A 13,274-nucleotide genomic window follows, 5' to 3' on the forward strand; every position below is an offset into this window, starting at 1 on the left:
ACTGTTGTGAATTCCATTGTGAATGCTAAATAAATCAGTGTAGACACAACTGTGTTCTGTTTAAGGTATATGCAAAGAAAGTGTTCTCATGTACTGTTCGTATCATGTGCAGCAAATACACTATATGGCCGAAAGTCTGTGGACACCTGACCCTCACACCCAATGTGAACATCCCAGTCCAGATTTAGTCCCACTTTTCTGTTATAATAACCTCCACTATTCTGGGAAGACTTTCCACTAGATTTTGTACCGTGGCTGTGGGGATTTATGCTCATGCAGCCATAAGAGCATTACTGAGGTCAAGCACTGATGTTGGGTGAGGAGATCTGGAGCGCAGTTGGTGTTCAAGTTCATCCCAATGGTGACCCAAAGGTTGAGGTCAGGACACTCGAGATTTTCCACTACAACCTTGTCATGCTGGAACATATTTGAGTCTCTTAGTAACTGAAGATAAATTCTAATGCTACAGCATACAAAGACATTCTACACAGTTCTGTGTTCAATGTAGCAGTTTTGGCATGAACCATGTGTGTGTGATGTTCAGGTATCCACATACTTTTGCCCATATAGTATATCTAATATGAGGTACATTTATTCAGCCCAAACAAAAAGGCATCATTTGTGCATAATATTTTTATATATTAAGAATCACAACATTCATATTTAACACTCATATATCTAGCATTTTCCACGGAATGTGTTTTGCTGCATTTAAGAACAAAATCATTGTTGTTGTTTTTTTTTTAACTGTTCCACACCACAAATACTGAAACTTGTAAACAAACTTCACTTTCAAACACAATGATGTTATGTCAGGTGCCCTCCCAATTGCATAATATCTGGATTGAAAAAGAAAAAGACAATTTGTATGTAATAATCATTTACACAGACATGCAGTGGAACCATTTAGTTAAAGTATAAAAACTACCATGACAGTTATAGAGCCAAACAATGATTACATTTGGTACGGATCATAAAAAAATTACAGTTTGTTAGTAGGATTGCATTACTAAGCCTAATATGGCAGTAAACAAACTGGAGAAATTACAGCTTTATTTTTGTACACAGAACAAAAAAAAAAAAAAATTTATATATCGTGGAACTGGTGACCTTGTACTTTTATAATGATGACAAACCACTTTCAGGAAGCTGTGATTTTGGTTATAGTTTACAGCACCAATAAGCCAAGCCTAGTCACAAACAAGAGTTGGCAGCTCTTGCATGTAAATGATTATTTGATATTATCGCTTTATTATTCATTGAATAGTTCTGTTCTTTCAGGGAAGCTTGATATAAAGGTTTTGTTTGTTTGTTTTTTAAAAAAAAGAAAAATTACTTTGACAATTTTAGCACAAACAGATATTGTACTAGAGAGATGTCTTTCAGCTACCACTTTCCTTTTTGCCTTCACCATAAAAGAATATAAGTATAAATACAGTACACATAATTTATTGCACATACTTGAGTCATTGTATTATTTTTCCTTTCAGCTGGATTTAAATTTGCATTTTTAGTACAATAAAACTTGTACCCTAAAAGTGTCATTACAAGAGTGCAGTCATAATTAAACTCAAATTGCTCATCTCTTCATCACAGGTCATCACTGGTTATGACAAGATCATTTGCACTTTGATTCTCCAAGATCATTGCTTCCTCATCCTGCACAAAAATAAATGTGCAGTCAACAAATTAAACCCACCATTTATACATTCTTGCTATTCTTACAACACTCAAAAGGAAAACGATAATAGGTTGCTTGGGTCCATACCAAATAGAGACATACACTTGATAAAAGTTCCCAAAATATGTATGTTAAACAGACTTAGCAAACTAAATAAACTAAGTAAATGATTACTCACAGCATCCTTTTCTGTGTAGTCCTTCTCCGAGCCTCTGTAGGCTAACACATGGATGAAGGTGTACACTCTGTTATAGGAGACAAAAACAAGCGTAACTCAGCATATGAAATTCTCAAGATCATTCAAATTGTATCATGCTTTATTGGCTATAATGTACCTGTGGTAAAGCATAGCCAGAAACTGGATCAACAGTAGTACGGCGAAAGACAGCAGGAACATTAAACTTAGAGGTTCCACCCTCAAAGGTTCATCAGCCAAACTGCCATTGGGCAAATATTTAGGAATCTTGATGCTAATTACATCATTGCCAATGGCTTGAAGAAAAAATGTGGCCACGACCCATAAGACGTTCAAAATAAAGTACAGAAATACTGCCTGGAATGGAAACAGAATAGGAAAGATGTGCTTTAATGAGCCACACAATTTAAATGTGGGCTAGATGAGTATTGAGTCTGAGATTGCTAGGATTGTTACCTTGTTCCGTAGGGATTTCAGTTCCCTTTCCACTTGCTCTAGATGGCTTTTGGGATCTTCTATCGGTTTCAGGTAGCGCTCTATCAGCTTATTCCAGAAGTCTGTCTCATCCTGGTTCGGTAAACAAATATTTGATTAAAAGATTAATATGACGAAAAAATAATTTACAGACTAATCCTTATAAAGTCCAAGTTACTAATTTTCAGGCTAAACTTATTAAAGAGCACGTCCTAACCAGCTGCTAGTCCCCATAAATATATATATATATATATATATATATATATATATATATATATATATATATATATATAAAAATATATATATATATATATATATATATATATATATATATATATATATATATATATATATATATATATATATATATATATATATATATATATATATATAACCCTGACCCAGTGTCTCCAGTATGTGATGAATTAAACAGAAAGATACCAATGATATCCTTACTACAGTCAGTCTTGTAACCTGGGGGGCCACCAGGGTTTTCTCAATGGCTCGCTTGACTCTTGCCTCCAGCCTTTTCATGCGGCTGATTTGCATGCGGTTGGTCTTCAGGATCCTCCTTGCTGACTCATTGAGTGCATCCTGTAGTTCTTCCAGTTGGCTGTCTGACAAAATATCCTCCGGGCCCACTTTGTCCCTTAACTCTTCATTGAGTGTGTCAGTTAGCATGAGCACCAGCTCCTCACACAGGTCATCCTGGTCCTTGTTTCTGAGGGTGTATCTAATCTGCTCCTGGAGGTTCCTCTTTAGATTCGCATAGGTCAGCTTCCTCAGGAATACTGTTTTCACTGGTTCAACCCAATCTGGTAGACAATATAATGACTTTATAACAGATCCTTCTGGATTTGCTAAAGATTTAGGTTGATCAAATTATGTAGACTTTTTTTGTAGACTTACTACTCTCTGGGACAACCTCCTTTTCTTGCTCCTTCTGGTCATCGTATGCATCCAACTCATCCTCCTCCTCCTCCTCATCATATGATGTGTAAGTTTTTTGATCTATGCTGAGGTCACTTGTACTGTAAAAAAAATTATATGGACAGAAAATAAAAATTACACTTGCCTCAAATATATGTCTCTGATCAAAATTTATGTAAATATTTTCAGTATCAGAACCAGAATCATTTTATCCACCATATACATTGACATGTATTAGGAATTTTTCCTGGTGTTTGGTCACAACATGATACATTCAACACACATATCTCGGACAACATAACAATTGCCATCCTAATATACAAGTGGAAATGATAGGCTTAGTTGTAATCTGTGGAGGTAGAAATTGCAGCTGGATGCAGATCTACCTGTTCAGAGATTTTGTATCTTGTTCATTGTCATTTGACAGACGCTTGATGTCTCCCATCCTCAGTGAAACATCTTTGTTTTTTTCAGTAGGGTGATTGTCAGTTTGAGAGGGTCTTAAACTTTCTTCAGCACCCTGTGGAGTCACCTCCTTTTCTATTTTGGCCGATGGACCATTTGGATTAACTGCTTGCTGGATTTGCTGGAGCATCAAGTTTTCAGTTTCTTGGGTGACGCTGATATTTACATCCCAGCAACAGAGTTTACAGTTGCGGTTGCACAAAACTCCCACGTGCTTCTTCTGCTCCTTCTCTTTGTTAGATTCTCGAGTGCCCCAGGAGACTATGTTCATGTTGACCAAGGAGTAGATAGTAAGGAGAAGGTAACCGCTAGGAATGCATATGAAGTACATGAGCCCATAGACAATCATGCCAAACTCCTGGGGATGAAGTATTGCTGTGACCAGGTACAAGACTGTCATGGACACCAGAAATAACCCAGTAGGGGTGATGAATGTTCCTTCCTTCACCATGTCACCTGTTACCACATTGAGAATGTTTAGGTAAGTTGATATAGAACAAAGGGATCACGAACAGTGCTATGGAAGGCCATATCATTGTTGAGTTTTGTTATAGCTATAACATGACATACAGTAAATTACTTTCGACAGAAAAATAGATATGCAAATTTAGACTAATAGGTGATCACTCACCAATAATGGAGAAGAAAGATGCTGTCATCAGAAATGCATATAAAACACTGAGAATGGCAGCAATGGTAATCTGGAAGTTGGATTTGGTGAAGAAACAAATTAGCATGTAAACAACTGGTGGTATGACAGCTATGATAATGGACAGAGTTCCTTCAATACTAAACACAAACTGGAATGCCCCTAAAGAAAAGGGAGAGAAAAATAATTTAGTCAATGATATACAACAGTCCATTTTTTTTTTTATGATGTAATGATTTTCGCATCATTGACATTTCCTGATCAATGAGTCCCAGACCTCCCTGAAATGTGAAAACCTGGATATACTGACCAGCTACCATCAAGGTGACAGAAGCAGGTCCAAGAATAGAAGAAGCCACAGTGAAGATCTGGTAGAAGATGTAGAGCATAGATATGGAAGAATTCCTCTTTGAGGTTTCTTTTCCACTGTGCAACAGGTCTAAAGTATTTGCAAGCGTAGAGGGACCCCAGCGGCGCCTTTGGTTGTAGAACTCCTTAAATTCTTGAGGAGAATTAGTGTAAGCATCTGAGGCAGCATTGTACTCCACTCTCCATCCCTGCTGGAGAAGCAATGTGCAAAGCCAGCGATCCTCACCTGAAAATGCATTGTGAATGATCAGGCATTGTAGGGAATTAGTTAAATGCTACCATTACTCCTGACCATAATAATCACTGTGACCATACAGTACATTCTCTAATGTGATGCCTAGGATAATTATTTCACTACACTTCCTAACATTAATTAGGTTATTACGCTGTCACACACAACACGATACACAGATCACAAGCAAAGGAATGTAAAGTCACAAAATCTTAAATAAATTTGGAAATGTTATTGGTGTGTGAGTCTGAATTCATAATCAGTGAGTGGTCAGTGAGATCCTAACTAAGGATGCATCAATACAATGTTTTTTGGTACTTTCCAGCATCTCTCTGCTGCGTTTTTGTATGAGCTACTGGCAGGAAAAAAGCTGCAGTACATTCTGAATTAATTAATTTTTTTTTTTTATCAGTTATGAATAAGTGAATTTACCTTTCCTTTTTTTTTTCTTTTTCAAAATATATTTACTGTTTAAGGGTTAATGATTCATTTAATTAGCCTAGACTGAGAGCTAGGTTCAAGTGAAAAAATTTAAATTAAATAAAATGGAATTGAATGAGGTCTTTATACAATGTATCTGGTGTGAATTGACCCTGTTTCCCCTGTTTAAAAAGCAGCCATGAAAAGTGCACTTGTGCGTGTTCATGTAAATACGCTACTAGGCTCTTTCTTTACATTAGTGAGTTGATTTCAAATGAAGTGTATTAGCTAGCTACTTTAATTAGCTTGGAATCCCCCATCAATGATGACAGTAGCTGATTGTTAAAAATAATATACAGGGTAAGAGCTGTTATTGCTCACCTAAAATTGTCTGTAAACATTTGTTCTCACCTAGCCTGCATTTTGCTGGTGCTAACGCTGAGTTTTATGTTTAAGCTGTTTTATCAGGTGACTTGTATTGTGGGATGATGCTGTAGTTCCTCCTATTGATGTTTTCATAGAGCACATTAGTGTGACATACACTAGTGTTGTCACATAATATCAACTGGTATCAGTTGTCATGGAAATACTCATGTCTTATTCGCTGACAGCTCTCAATTCTGCCAAACGCTAGCTCACACAGTCAGTGTGAGGAAAAATGTATATACGCCAATTAAATGGTTTGAAACTGAAACACTAAAATCCTCTCATGCAGGGCAGGAAAACAAGGTGTGTAAATGTCTATATAAGTTTGGGAATATGTATAAGTTATGTGAATATGATATGAACAGAGCATAATGACAGATAACGTACTCTGCATGATACCATACAGTGATAGCTTAGTTGTGCCTAGTCTCATGTTAGATAGCCAAAAAGTTTTACATTTTATTGGGCTGATAGTCCTGCAAACAGTGATAACACCCGGCGCAAGTTTTATGATAAATCCAACTTTTTGTCCAATGTTCAAATTTTTTAAGCAATTAGCCCTCACATGCAAGAAAAAAAAATGCATGCAAACAGTCTGTTTAGAAGTATGTTTTTAAAAGTTTTTTGATGGAGAAGAATCTGGGCTCAGCTGCAGATGATTAACAGTTCAGCTAATGCCCCTGGTCCTAACCCTTTTTAACTGAAGTGGATGAATGAATCATGGATACCTGTAAACCTAAGTGTACCGATGAAAAGACAAAGGAATGAGGAGACAGAAAACATTAATTTTCCCAAATAGGTCAGATTAAAAATGAGCTCTAAACTAAAATGGGTCAAAGAAGACTGTGTGCTGTCACAGCTGGCTATTGAGTGTGAGCTTGTTATTATAGTTATTAGTTTTGCAAGGTGAAATGCAAAAAAGAAGCCAGTCACCTAAGGTAAGACACATTACCAAGACTACTCAAATACTCACAATGGATGTGTAATGTAGTAATGTAACAATGTATTCATTTTATTTTGCAGGTGTTGGATTGCAGGGTGGCGCAGTCAGGCTCTGAGTATGTTTGCTTACCTTGGTCATATTGGACATACTCAGAAGCTCTGGTGGCCTTGGTGGTGTATCGCTTCAGCACATTGTCATCCATTAGAGCTGACCCTCTGAACAGGCTGAAGCAGCCCGGGCTGCAAAGTACACACCCAAACACATGCTCTGCTGTTTTTTGTAGCCAGTGACCCACAGCATACTCAAACTTCTGATACCACACCATTGGCCCTGAAATCAAATATGAGCTTTCATTACCACCTGAAGTAGACACATTTTGAATTGAAAGGAGAAATGCAATAAAGACAAAATTCTTACCCATTCCAGTTGGATGAATTCTTCCACAAGCAGCACCGACATTAGCATACATTCGAAGACGATCAACCAGTAAAATCACAGCAGAAGGGTGGAAGTCGGTGTCTCCATCCAAAGCCAAGATATACGTGTTGTCATCTGATATGTGTTTCCTTTTACTATCGTTGTCAAAATTAGGTAAGAGGTAAGCCTCTCCATCCAGTGATATGAGACTTGCACGACATACATTGTTCTGTCTCTGTTAGCACACATAAAGAAAAGACCACATGAACAATGATTTCATTTGCTTAGCATATAATTAATATGTAAACACTTTAACATATGGCATTAGAAAAAGACTTACAGTGATTTTTTGGGGATTTTTCACTATGTAACCTTTCCAGCCCAGGAGATAATACATATACATTATCTGCAAAGAAAATAATCAATATATGTAACATGTCAAAGTGACATCATGTGACATGACATCACTTATGATGATAATTCTAAAACACGGCTTAGTTTTAATCGCTTCAATCTCACCTGTGACCATCTCTTTTTGTTTCGTATTAGCTTTTTGTCCTTGAGATGAACATACAACATATTTCCCTCAGGTAGCACAAATGCAATCCGGCCACCATAAGGAGTTTCAATGATAGAGACTTCATCTGGCTCTTTGTTTGTGAATACTCTGTAAAGCATAATAGTTAAACTTTTAATTCTGCAATAGTCGTTTGATAAATCACAAACAATATCATTTTAAAATGATTGTTACCTGTATACTTCCATGACCACATTTATTAGATCTTCCACATATGAATTGACCAACTTGTTCTCAGTGTCTTTTTCTTCCATGAAGGCATCATCAACAAAAATATGGCATTCAAAGTCAAAGACATCACTGTGGTCTTCCTTTGGATCACCTCTGTACCTGTCCAGTCTAAAACCATGACAAATTAGAGTGAGCTAGAGCTATTAAAAATAGACCAACGCTTCTTATATAAACAAAACAAAGCATAATTTTTACCTGAACATTGAGGTAAGGATCTTAAGCATCTCATCATATGTTTCATGCCACATTGTTGCACATAGATATATGACACAGTTCTCTACATGCTCAGTGCTGAAATACATACATTTAAAAAATGTAAAACACATTCTTAGTGGAGACCAAAATGACGTTTGGTGTTCAAAACAAAGTAAATTTAATCAAATTACCTTTCTGGGTTCTTCACTTTCATTTTGATGTTTAGTAGTAGAGACTGATCAATGAAAGCAGATTCATATAGCCGCCGCACAAAGAGCTGGGATGTCCGCTCGATTCGCGGTAACTTCATGCTCCAAACATAATATGTGCACGTAATCAACCCGAGCCACATGCAAACACCCTCAAGTGCGAGAATGGAGAAAGGCCAAACTGCATAATGGCTATTCAATGTTGTTCTGCAAATACTGTTGGAAAGTTCCAGGAGGATCAGTGGAGTGCTGTTAGAGACCTTCAGCTTCACAAGTCCATAGCAAAAGTCCAAAAAAGGATTGTCAATTGGTGTGTAATTGCCTGTCACTTCAGACAAGTATGAAGTCTCTGGCGGCACATTCAAGGTGCTTGCTTGAGTCAGGAAAAGTATTATGGCTACAATCAGTGTAGCAGGGCCTGTCAGTGAGACTGGCATGGCAAAGCTTATCCTCACTGCATGGATCTTGCAGGCCACAACCCCAAACCAGTGACAGGCAGCAGAGCAGAAGGCTTGAAGGAAAAACACCCCAAGACCTATCTCAAGGGTATCTTCTGTAATTTCTGTGAAAGCATTCCAGTTGATACGGGTCTCAGCTATTAGGCCATAATAAAGAAAGTACACCCCAACAGTGACAGCAATCCTCATGAGACTGGTGATCATGAACACAGAATCTCTGAAGCCATCTAACTCATTTAGCATATCTTGAATCTTGGATACATTGCTGGCCTGTAGAGAATTCTCCCACCAGTTAAAAGAGATAAGAAGAGAGCCAAAAATAGCGAGGGCAACATAGTAGTAACAGTCTTGCTCTTGGTCTGAGACGTAAGAAGATATTCGCACATAGTAATCAATAGCCAGCAGGCTGTAGCCAGTGAGTACTAGAATAATGGAGCAAATAGGAAAGATGATCATCCAGGTTTGGAGCTGAAGACGAAGGCAAGCATGAAATAAGGCAGTGCCGATGCAGACTCCTCCAGATATGAAAAGGTTGGTGAGCACATCAAACTGGGGCATCACAATCAGAACCAAGATTGAGGTCCCCAGTGCCACAAGGATCTCAATCCCTGAAATCTGCAATAAGATATAACAACAGTTATAGCATTTGGTGTGTAGTTGTATGCAGTTTCTGGAGCCACATTTAATTGGCCACGGAAGTCAGTTAGTAAATTTTTTAAATGGAAGGGCATACAGGTCACTAAAACATTGTGAATCATGGATCTTAAATCCATGTAGACTTATATACAATTTAAAAAAAAAAGAAAGAAAAAGCAGAAGCGTGTGGATATCCTGTCTAGGGTAGGAGTCATCAACTGCTGGCCTGCAGTCCTCATTAACCATTGCTATTTCTATAACAGATCCTTTGTTGCAGTGTATCCAATAACATCTGTTTATGTAACTTTTTTAACTGAAGGCAACTTCAGACCTGAGATCGGCTAGTGTCATGTCACAGCAAACCAGACTACAGTTTCCATCCTGCACTGTGGCCTACAAACATGGCCACCACACTTCCCACACACACACACACACATGTTCACCTTCTCCGGACCACTAGTCAGACACACCTGTTCCCAATCACACTCACAATCATACCACACTTTAAAAAAGACTGCTCATTCACAATGTGTTTGCGAAGTAATATGCTCAGTTGCCATTGTCTCTGTCATTTACCAACCGGTTACTTTGTTCCTCGTATTCACTCATGGATTTTGATCTTGTTTCTGGTTACCCGTCTTTGATTTTTGCCTTGCCTTGTTTATGCCCATATGTTGATTGCCTGACCTCTGCCTGTTATTTCGACCACGCCTCTGTCTTACGATTTAGATTTATCTGAATATATCTCTTCAATAATGCTCTTAACTGCGATTGCATCCATCCTAAAGCTCATTTCGTGACAGCTAGAAAGGGGCGAGTTTTCCCAGATTTTCCATCTTTCTTCTTTTTGATTAGCAAACTCACATAGTATGTTAGAAATAAAATCTGCCAAAAAGAGAATGTTTAATGACGAATGGATGGAGAAGTATATACTTATTTTCCCAAAGTCAAATTAAAAACAACCACCCATCTGTTCACTGCATTAATCAAAATTTTTAACATGAAACGCTCCACTGTGAAACAAAACACCACCACTTTAAATTATTTATAACCATAAATTAATCATTAATAACCTAATGGTACCTGTTACCATTCAGTCTTGTTAGCTGCTTATCCAGATCTTTTTAATCAAAGACATGTAACTTATGCAAATGAACTTTTGCAAATTTTAGTCCTGGTCTAGGTATATGCTTACATTTCTGTAACGAGTAGATCAAACTGGGGAATACCAAGAAAATGTCACTAATCAGGGTATTATTTGTTTACTGTATTTGCATTAGATCAACTCACAATCCCCATGGTTTTCATGGTGGGTGGAACAAAGCTTTTGAAGGCACATTTCCACAGACACTTGAGGAACACCAGCAGGTTGGGTGTTACCAGGGCACACATCAGCAGTAGCGTGTAGAATTGCCTATCTGTAGAACTCCTCAGGGATTTTGGACTGGAAAGTGTGGCCAGTGTTAGGAGAGAACCCTGCAATATGATTTGTTATATTATTTAAACAATCTGTTTCGCAGCACACACACAAAAAAACTGAGCTTAAAGGAAAACTCCACCTGAAACCCATAAATATATTTATTTTGTGATTCTGGTGTTGGTTGTTGCTGTATATTTATTTTTCCCATGAGAAGTTAGCAGTTGTCTGCCACTCTAATGTCACAGGGGGACATTGCTAGTACAGCTGTAATGGCGCTTAATAGGAGAAAAAAAAAAAAAAGAGTAAAATTCCACTGGCATCAATATGAGCAGGTAGTCAAATGATATTTTGTTTACTATATAAAAAAAACAACAGCTAATCAGTGGCTAGTGAAACTAGACAAACATGTTGTGGAAAGAAGATTAAATTTGAACTATCAACTAAGAATTTCAGTACAAATATATGTTGGACTCAATCATTTAGTTAGAAAGATTAATATAATATTAATATTAAAGATTAATATAATGTAATATAATATAATAAGTCATTCAGCCTGGATTTTTCCTTTTAAGATACATTTTGTGAAACATTCAAACATAAAAAAGATTCATATATGTGGTGGCTTTGAAAAAAATTAATAAAATAAATATCTTAAAATCAGTCAATTGTAAAAAAAACAAACAAAAAACAAACAAACAAACAAACAAAAAAAACTAAGACGATATCACATTATATTATCTCCAATTATCTCACACAAAATTATGTGAATTTGCTTTTCCATATGATCCCTTTACCCTCTTAATTTACTTCCTTATTGCAAAGTTACCAAGTCATCAGCCACCGGTTCATTCTATCTAAACGTTGCTATGATATCACCAGTATACCAGTGAGGGTAGGAACATTCATAAACATTCAGGAGGATATAGATTACAGAGTACAAAGTATCCATAACTCACTGCTATCATAAATTCCCTTGTAAACTGCTGTAGATACAGCAAACATTCCACATACAATTCAGAGGTAACATTGGTTGAATAAATAGAAACAGGTGTGGCTGCTGTAATGAAGACAGTTCTGAAAACTATTACATAAATTATTTATGAATTATGTATGTCTTGAGGAGGTTTCAATGTTACAGTTCACCTTGCTGATGACGGCACTGGTCAAGACCAATATGCCTACAACCACTGCCATGAAGTGCTGCATTAATATCAAACATGTTTTCTTCTTTTCTTTCTCAGCTCCAATAGGATTTAGTTGAAAGGGATCCCATGTGTCCCTGTAAAAACATTAGTGTATCGTTAATTTTTAGACGCTCATTGGATATTGCATATATTATCATTCTTCTGGGGGACAGTAATATGCACATACTCTCTATACTATAAGCTGATCAAGGACATGTTACTTTCATAGCCATAACCTGGAAGCCACACTGGCTCTTAATCATTGTAAACAACAAAGTATTTTAGAAAAAAGGTCTTTATCAATCTAAAAAGGTGTATAATAATAATATTGAAATATACACTCTCACAAAACCATTTGATCCAATTAAATAACTTGGCAAATAATGGAAAATATTACTACTAAATAATACTAGTTCTTGACTAGTCAAAGATTATGTCATATATTAATTCAAAATGTTTATTTGATAGTACCTGTGCCTCCCCTCTCTCTTTTGGCCCCTATTCCTCAGGTCTTCCATGTTGTTCTGCTACTCCATTAACAGTCTGGAATGAAGTCTGAAGATTGGTGTATTTAAGTCTTTTTCCTTCAGATATGACTGGACCCTTAGCCCTGCCTCATTTACAATGCACAAGGTCATAAACAGGTACAAAGATCACCTGAGCAGAGAGTCCCCCTGTGACTTCAACAGGAAATGGTTAGTTTATATACAGGGCAAAGACCAATAACTGGTAACATTATCAACCCTTCTGTAAAATGTTTACGAACAGTAGGGTATAATCACCATATTTCATGGTAAATAAAATAGAGAAGCATATAGATATTTTAAGGTATCAACTTACTTTAATGCATGCACATCAGTATTTACAAAATATATTTTAGAACTCTCAAATATCATTATAACATTTTTTGAAAGCAATTGTAATGCCACTGTATTATTAATAAAAAAAACAAACATATTTTTGATGTTTTACATAGATTTTAAAAATAGCACTGCTGGAACTGTACATTTTCTGGGTTTGTGTTCTTTTTTTTTATGGGTTTTTTTTTTTTTTAATAACTGGAACAATAGTGGCTGGTGAATCACTGTGTACCAAATGTGCAAGAATAGGAAAATAAATTAAATGATAGGATATAGGCTCAACAAATACATTACAAAAATTA

The 13,274-nt window shown here is 36.6% G+C and overlaps 1 protein-coding gene across 1 annotated transcript; it reads right to left on the reverse strand.

Moving 5' to 3' along the window:
- Positions 1–615: 615 nt before the first annotated feature.
- chs1 (chitin synthase 1) lies at positions 616–12,738 on the reverse strand. Its single transcript, XM_017461364.3, has 19 exons — positions 12,584–12,738; positions 12,072–12,207; positions 10,799–10,984; positions 8,397–9,487; positions 8,206–8,301; positions 7,954–8,118; positions 7,722–7,869; positions 7,543–7,608; positions 7,203–7,437; positions 6,915–7,115; positions 4,706–4,990; positions 4,378–4,557; positions 3,668–4,202; positions 3,261–3,382; positions 2,808–3,166; positions 2,334–2,444; positions 2,017–2,234; positions 1,860–1,926; positions 616–1,659 (listed from the first exon to the last, which is right to left on the reverse strand). The coding sequence occupies exons 1-19, from the start codon at positions 12,628–12,630 to the stop codon at positions 1,591–1,593; spliced, it is 4,317 nt and encodes a 1,438-aa protein (XP_017316853.1). The 5' UTR covers positions 12,631–12,738; the 3' UTR covers positions 616–1,590.
- Positions 12,739–13,274: the final 536 nt, after the last annotated feature.

Source organism: Ictalurus punctatus, chromosome 29 (assembly GCF_001660625.3).
Source record: "Ictalurus punctatus breed USDA103 chromosome 29, Coco_2.0, whole genome shotgun sequence".
In the NCBI taxonomy this organism is placed as follows: Eukaryota; Metazoa; Chordata; class Actinopteri; order Siluriformes; family Ictaluridae; genus Ictalurus; species Ictalurus punctatus.

Bases quoted from the DNA above. Each gene is read 5' to 3' on its own strand.
- chs1 (XM_017461364.3), bottom strand. From the start codon at position 12,630: ATGGAAGACCTGAGGAATAGGGGCCAAAAGAGAGAGGGGAGGCACAG. The intron at 4,991-6,914 runs GTAAGCAAACAT...ATGCATTTTCAG, and splicing joins GTATGTCCAATATGACCAAG to GTGAGGATCGCTGGCTTTGC. The intron at 3,167-3,260 runs GTAAGTCTACAA...ATTGTCTACCAG, and splicing joins GGAGGTTGTCCCAGAGAGTA to ATTGGGTTGAACCAGTGAAA.